The sequence below is a fragment of the Chionomys nivalis genome, chromosome 17 (assembly GCF_950005125.1).
Source record: "Chionomys nivalis chromosome 17, mChiNiv1.1, whole genome shotgun sequence".
NCBI classification, from domain to species: Eukaryota; Metazoa; Chordata; class Mammalia; order Rodentia; family Cricetidae; genus Chionomys; species Chionomys nivalis.
This window is the reverse complement of record NC_080102.1, coordinates 33,064,977-33,072,403: the sequence shown is the minus strand read 5'-3', so window position 1 is coordinate 33,072,403 and position 7,427 is coordinate 33,064,977. Positions and strand designations below refer to the sequence as shown.

Here is a 7,427-nt window from a genome sequence, read left to right as displayed (position 1 = left end):
CTTTAGAAAGGATTAGGAGGTGTGGCCTTGCTGGAGGAAGTGTATCACCGGGGACCAGCTTTGAGATTTTAAAAGCCCACTCCATCCCCAGTCATTTTGTATATGTGTTGCTTTTATTTGTTAATAAATAAAGAAGCTGCTTTCGGCCAATGGCTTACCAGAATATAGTCAGGCTAAAAGAGATATATATAGAGAGAGTAGGCGGAGTTAAGGAGAAGCCATGTAGCCCGGTCCGGAGACAGATGCCAGACAGGACTTTACCAAGTAAGCCACAGCCACGTGGCAGTACACAGATTAATAAATATGGGTTAACCAAAACTATAAGAACTAGCTAACAATATGATTAAGTGATTGGCCAAACAGTAATTTAAATAATACAGTTTCTGAGTGGTTATTTTGAATCTGGACAGCCAAAAACAAACAAGTGGCCTCCTATAACACACACTCTCCCCTTCAAAGTTCCACCCCTTCCCATAGTGCCATGTGTTCATGCCCAAGCCTTCAACACCAGCCTCTGGAGGACATTTAGGATCCAAGCCATGCTTTGGAGACCAGCATGCAGGAGTACTAGCAGAAGTACTGCTAGTCTAGGCCACACCCTCCTCCAGTTCTGCAGCATAAGCTTGGATTTGTGGGGAAGTTACTGAGTCTGTGACCTTCTGTAGCAGCCTTAGGAAACTGGCCCAGATGGGAACCTTATCTCCCAGCAGCCCCTCTCCCCTCCTCACTTCCCCATCTGGCCGGAGGATTAGGCATGGCTGTTCCTTCACATCCTGTTGTTCTTTGTTGGGATGAAGTCCTGCACTGGGCTCTGGACAGGGTCTAGGATGTCTTGGCTTTGACTGACACCTCTGACCCACATGGTTTCTGTGGGAAGTCAGCAGGTTTCAGCATAGTTTGGCCTCTTTAGCCTCTGGGGCAGCAAGCAGCCTTTTGTTGACTTCACCTCACTTGACAGCTTGTGACATCCTTCAGATGGCAAAAATTCCTGGGAATGGGTCTTGGTTCTGCAGCCACCACCATGTGACCTTGAGCCAGATTCTCTAGTCCGAGTGTCTAGTCTTCTTTGTCAGGAAGGTCCTGAGCACACCCATCTTCACCAGCACACCCCTCTGCCTTAGCTCTCCAGTGGCTCATGACAATGCTGTGTGTGTGTGTGTGTGTGTGTGTGTGTGTGTGGGTTGCAGCAGGAGGGCTGTGATAGGTAGGGATGAGCACGGGAAGAAAGGCTTCTCCTCTGTTCCAAGTTGTTCCTTGCTCCTTTCAGAAGCCACTAGATGTGCTCAGTACAACCTGCATAGTCCCCAGCTTGAACTCAGCTGTGTTTCCTGCTTCCTCAGGAGGGAGAGAACCCAGGGGACCCTGGAAGATGATAGTGAGGCTGGAGCCCAAGGCAGGGGAGGCCCTACAGCAGTGACTTCAGACTGAAGTTTTTCCAGTGTTTCTAAATTGGGAGTGGTTAATGAGGGTTGTTTTGGTGTGGAGAGACGGGAGCTGGCAGTGTTAAAACATTTGCAATAAACACATGCCCTTGTAACAGGAAGGGCCCGCTTGTTTGTCCTGGCTGCCCGGTTAGCTTAGCTCAGAAATAACTACACAGAAAACTGTATTAATTAAAACACTGCTTGGCCCATTAGCTCTAACTTCTTATTGGCTGACTTTTACATCTTAATTTAGCCCATTTCTATTAATCTGTGTATCACCACTTGGCAGAGGCTTACCAGCTAAAGTTCCAGCATGACTGATGCTGGCGGCTGCTCCATAGGGTCTCCCCCTGACTCTGCCTCCTTTCTCCCAGCATGCCACTTAGTTTTCCCTGCCTACCTAAGTTCTGCCCTATCAACAGGCCCAAAGCAGTTTCTTTATTAACCAATGACAGCAACACAAAGACGGAAGGACCTCCTACACCATGCCCTGGTTGGTCTGATGGAGCTGATGGGGCCTGAGTCCTAAGTGTGCTATGGATAGTCAGGTTTGGGGTACCTCAGCAAGTCTACACTGCAGTCCCACTTCACAGAGGAGATGAGTCGCATGTGGGTCCCAGAGGTTGTAGAGCTGGTAGGGTGGGTTGAAGATTTGAACTCGGGCAGCCTGACTCCTCAGCTGTGAAGCAGTCAAGGCTGTGCCTGTGTGGATAATGAAGCCTAAGTGTAGGAATGTGTGTGAAAATGGCAGCAAGGGCAAACCAAGACAGCGAGCTTCAACAAGGGAGTTTACTTCCCTCCTAGAAAAGGGTATCTTGAGGTAGGTGCCATGCCTTGAGGTGCAAAGTCAGTGTAATGACTTCTGTTTATTGTTCCAGAACTGTCTTCCATGTTGCCCTGCCCTTCCTCATGGTGCTTCCTCATGGTAGAAATGACTGCTGAGTCGGCAGGAAGGAGGAAGGGGAGAGAGAAAGAGGTGCTGCTTCCACCCAAGATCTCTGTCCTTGGACAGCCAGCTAGGCTCTGATGTCTTACCAATAAGGAAATGGAGAGATGGTGGATAGTGGAGGTTTCTCTTCTTTCTTTCTTTCTTTCTTTCTTTCTTTCTTTCTTTCTTTCTTTCTTTCTTTCTTCTTCCCTTCCTTTCTCCCTTTCTCCCTTTCTCCCTCTCTCCTTCTCTCCTTCCCTCCATCTCTCCCTCCCTCTTTCCTTCCTTCCCTATCTCCTTCCCTCCATCTCTCCCTCCCTCCCTCTCCCCTTCCCTCCCTCTCCCTCCCTCCCTCCCTGTCTCTCTCTCTATATATTTCTTTTCTTTCCTTTCTTTTTATTTTCTTTCCTTTTTTTTTTTTAATGGGGTTTCTCTGTATAGCTTTGGAGCCTGTCTTGGAGTTTGCTCTGGAGACCAGGTTGGCCTCAAACTCACAGAGATCTACCTGCCTCTGTCTCCCTAGTTCTGAGATCAAAGGCGTGTGTCACCACTGAAGGCCAGTAGAGGTTTCTTACTGCATACCAATGAATAAACTTGGCCCTTAAGAAAGGACTCTAGACTTCTAGTTCCTGCAACATCAAACTACAGGGACCTAGGAGTCCCTTAAGCCTCACTCTTTGCTGCCCAAGTGGGAAGACTGAGGCCCAAGCCAGCAGTGGCCCAGGCTTAGCCTTCTCTCTCTTATCCCAGGCATCTGCCCGGGCACCAACTGCTGGTGGAAGAATAGCTTGGTACTGTCAAGGAAGCTAACTGCTCAGCTGATAGCGGCCATACTCAGTCAAGGATTGTCCACCAGCCAACAGCCAGGTTCCCTATCAAGGAGACACTCACCTGACCAACAGCCTCTCCCCAGCCAGAAAAGGTACCTGTCCACCCAGGCAGGGATGGATGTGCTATCCATTTCTCTGCCTCTGATGCCCATTTTTTGTTCCCAGACCTGCTGCTCATCTTGGGCTCCCGGAGGCCTGGGCTAGAAGAGAGGGCCTGGAATCCTTCAGAGGATGGAGTTCTCAGCCAGGTTGCAGTTGGGAAATCCCCTATTCAGCAGCCAGGCCTTCCTCCCCGCTTCCTGCCTCCTCCCTTCCTTGGCTCTAGTCACTCTATCTCAGCCCTGCAACTTTCCCGGTCTCCCTCGAAGACCCCCTCCGTTCAGGTCGCTGGAGACTCACCCTGTGCCTCATGCCTATGAAAGGCCTGGGTTTATTTATGTAGGTGGTAGCTCTGGGGAAGAATTCCAGGCTGGCAAATTCAGGAAGAGAAGGAGCCTTCCAGGCTTGTTATTATCTCTGTGCAGCTGGGCAGGTGGGGGCTCCTGGAGGCTGAGCATCCCCAGAGCATACGTGACAGATGCCTGGACCTGCGGCTGTCATATTACCCACACTGCTGCCCATGGGCAGAGGAGAGAAGAAGGTAAGGAGGCCCGAGGATAAAACTGAGAGCAGTTACAACTCGCTGGATTGCCAAAGAAATTGAAGTTTATTCTCTAAAGCTGGTTGTGGGGGAGGGGCCAGGATATCCTGGTAGGAGAAGGGTAAGTCTTCAGGCCCCTCATGCCCATAGACTAGTGAGAAGGCTGAGCAGGAGGACTGTATTGCCAAATTTGGGCCAGCCTGGAGGGCATCCTGCCCCACTGTCCTGGGGCTGGCCATCCCTGTTACCCTTGGGCAAGCTAGCCCCACCACTCTGAGGAGGGACAACCTTGACAACCGGGGGAGGGTCATCCCTGCCACCTTGAGGACCCCTGGTTCCACGATCCATGGGGGGACGTGCAATGCCACCTTGAGTATCTCTGATTCCACTGTCCACAGGACTGCCTGCCCAACCACCCAGAGAGTCCTGGACTTGGGGGCTCTGCCAGGGTGGAATATTGCACAGTTTGGACTGGCAACAGGTCTTGATCATCTGGGTGCCTGACACCGTCTTGGTGAAGGGTATGCAGCTATCGGTACACCACATGGAATAGGTGGTCAGGAGACTGTTGTCTAGGGGGTGTAGAGAATAGGTGGTAAGGGCAGGGCATGGGTGTCAGGGTGGGCTTCTTCTCTGACCCCCCGCCCTGGGTGTGCCTCTCTAAATGCTCACCAGTGTTGCCATGGGAGACTAACGTGGTGCAGAAGTTGTGGCTGTGGTCGCAGCTCTGTGTCTGGTTGCAGCTCTCTCCACTATGTAGCAACTGGCACATGTAGCACTGTAGGGATTCTGTGGACAACACGGCAGCTCGGGTTGAGAGTGGAACCCCAGGGCCATCCCCAAGTACCTGCCCTCACCACCAGTCACCTATTAGCCCTCTCGAAGGAGCCTGTGCCTCGAGCTCTGAAGAAGAAGGACAGAACGTGGGGGTCCGATGAGGTAAAGCCCAGGGCTGAGGAAGCAGGCAGGGAGGGGAGGAGGGTGCTGACTGAGACCGGGCAGACTTGAGTGTCAGCTCAGGGTGGAGAAAACTGCCGCCCGCCCACCTGAGGAGAGAGCCAGTGTGTGGGCACACTGGGTTCCCGGCTTGGTTGCCAGTCTCTTGCTCTGCTTTGCCCTCAGGACAGGAGGTAAGTGTTGGAGGAATATACTCTGTGCAGAGCAGGAAGCTGGGCACTCAGCCGGGTCAGGTACCTCTGTCCCTGCTTTCTGGGATCTCGTTGGTCTCCTCTTCTTCCTCCTCTTCGTAGTCGTCATCATAGCCGTAGCTCTCTGACCCCAAGTCCGTGTCGTCATCTTCTTCTTGTGTCCACCTGCTCCCTGCTGGTGCAGGGACAGCTGTGAGCCTTGGCTGTCCAGATGCAGAGGACACACTCGGGGTTGAGCACTAAGTCCCGACCCTAACATGCCATCTTTTCTGTGCCCCTTCCATTTTAGACAAGGAGGTAGAATTCTCCCCAACCCCACCCCTCTAGTGCTGAAGCAGCCAAGCCTGCGGCTGGCAGGAGAAAGGAACCCAGGCTTTCCATCTTCCTCCCCAAGCCTATTTCTTGTCCCTAGGATAAGGGGTTCCTGGAGGCACTCATGGGTCAGGCCTGGGCCACCCCTTCTTGAGGTGATCCGCACCTGACTGTCCACTTATCAGCAAGACCAGGAGGATAACCCTGAGTGCCTCCATTCTGGCGCGGGCCGTTCTGTCCACTGGCACTATCCTCACTCAGGGTTCTGGGTCTGCATTAAGTGGGACATAGGGCATTACTGGGGGCTTCCCATGGCCCCCACCAGCTCTGACCTCAAACAATGGGTCTCACATTGGTCGTCAGCTGCAGACGGCACCAGGCCAGGAGCGTCACTTCCCTCAAGGACCTCCGGGGATAGAAAGGAAGGGGAAGTTATTATATTGGCCTTGGGTCTCCTGTGCCACCTGAGCGCTCCTATTGCCTGGTGGGGACTGCAAAATGTGAGAGCTGGCCTCAGGAACCACCTGGTCCTGTCCTGGCTCCTGGGCCTCCAGGCTTCAGCGTTGTCAGGCTTGCTGTGAGTTTGATGTGACAAGCACCTGTCACAAACCTTGGGGGACCCTGGTTGCATGGCTACAAGAGCTTAGGACTCTATCTGAGGGTCTCAGGCCAGGCACCTTCCACCAGTGGAGTCCCACGGAGAGTATCCAGATGACAGCGTGGTCTGTCTAGCTGCAGCTCTGGCAACCACTCCTCCTCTCACTTCCTGTCCTTGATCCGCTGCTCTGACTGCCTCTTCCTTAGACAGGCTGTTCCCTTAGTAACTCCCTTCCCCTTCAGTCTCTTCATGAGTTACCTCCCCTGAAGCCTCCGTACTGCTCCATATCACTTTGCTGGATGTCTGTCCTCTGACATTGCAGCCTCTAACCCCCCAGGGATACCGCAGCCACTGATGAGGCCACAGAAGGTAGGTGTTGTCACTGGGCCTCTGCACCTAGGTAGCAGAGAGCCTTCTGGGACTGGCTACAGTTTACCTGGCCTGGCTTCTGCCTGGCAAAGCCATTAGCTCCAGCTTCTGTCTCCTCAAGCATACTCTGTGTGAGCCTTTGGTGGCTTCAGGTCTCTCCCTGGGGTGCAGCAGATCCCCAAGCTCCAGGGGAGTTTGCGGATAGGAGAGCTGGGTACTGGAGTCATGCTCCCTCCCTCACCTGAGGTAGGTAGGGAGACAATGGGTCCTGGACAGGAGTCTGAGTCTATTTCAAGCTCTGGGAAGTTTGCCTGTCTTGTGGCTTGGGCCAGCTCCTGAACTTATATAAGTCTCAGGTTCCTGGATCATCCACAGGGCGTGGGAGAAATGGCCAATCTTCGGGAGTCATTCAGAGCAAACATTTGAGTCCCAGCTCCCAGTCCCATAAAATTGTCTGATCTCGCCGGGCGGTGGTGGCGCACGCCTTTAATTCCAGCACTTGGGAGGCAGAGACAGGCGGATCTCTGTGAGTTCGAGATCAGCCTGGTCTACAAGAGCTAGTTCCAGGACAGGCTCCAAAACCACAGAGAAACCCTGTCTCAAAAATCAAAAAAAAAAAAAACAAAACAAAACAAAATTGTCTGATCTCAATTTTATCCTCAGGTGAGATGACCATTAGGGGCCAGGACTCACAAAAGTAAAGGACAGTGCATGACACAGGTGGTCTCTTCTGGACTGGAAGACTCCTCTCTGTTGACTCAGTCATGAGTGTGCTGTGCCTCGTTGCCTTCTCTTGAACTATCTCCCTTCCCAGCATTTGCAAACTGGCCCAGCCTCCTGTTGACCTATACCTCTATCCTGCCCCCGTTTCTAAACCTCACGGGCATAGTCTTTCCCCAAGTCGCTTGGTCTTCCTTCTGACCCCACCCTCTGCAGGCCATGTGCTTACCACCAGGCGCCAGCTGCTTCCTCCAGGGGCCCTCTGACCTAGTGAGGACCCGGGCCTTCCAGGACCCTGTAAGGAGAAGTAGGCTTGCAACTACGCCCTCTTCCCATGGGCCTCGGATCTGTCAAACAGTCTCCCTGTGAGCCTAGTTCCTCCTCTTTTGGGGCCACACACATCCAGGCCTGGGTTGGTGAGAATTTCAGAAGAATGACAGCTACGTTTAGGAAATGTG

General features: G+C 52.7%; 1 protein-coding gene across 1 annotated transcript; it reads right to left on the bottom strand.

Annotated features, from left to right (window-relative positions):
• Positions 1–3,891: 3,891 nt before the first annotated feature.
• Gpihbp1 (glycosylphosphatidylinositol anchored high density lipoprotein binding protein 1) lies at positions 3,892–7,382 on the bottom strand. Its single transcript, XM_057792774.1, has 6 exons — positions 7,199–7,382; positions 5,634–5,688; positions 5,449–5,553; positions 5,017–5,145; positions 4,495–4,611; positions 3,892–4,394 (listed from the first exon to the last, which is right to left on the bottom strand). Exons 3-6 carry the CDS (start codon positions 5,498–5,500, stop codon positions 3,961–3,963), a joined length of 732 nt encoding a protein of 243 aa, XP_057648757.1. The 5' UTR covers positions 5,501–5,553; positions 5,634–5,688; positions 7,199–7,382; the 3' UTR covers positions 3,892–3,960.
• Between the last annotated feature and the right edge of the window lie 45 nt (positions 7,383–7,427).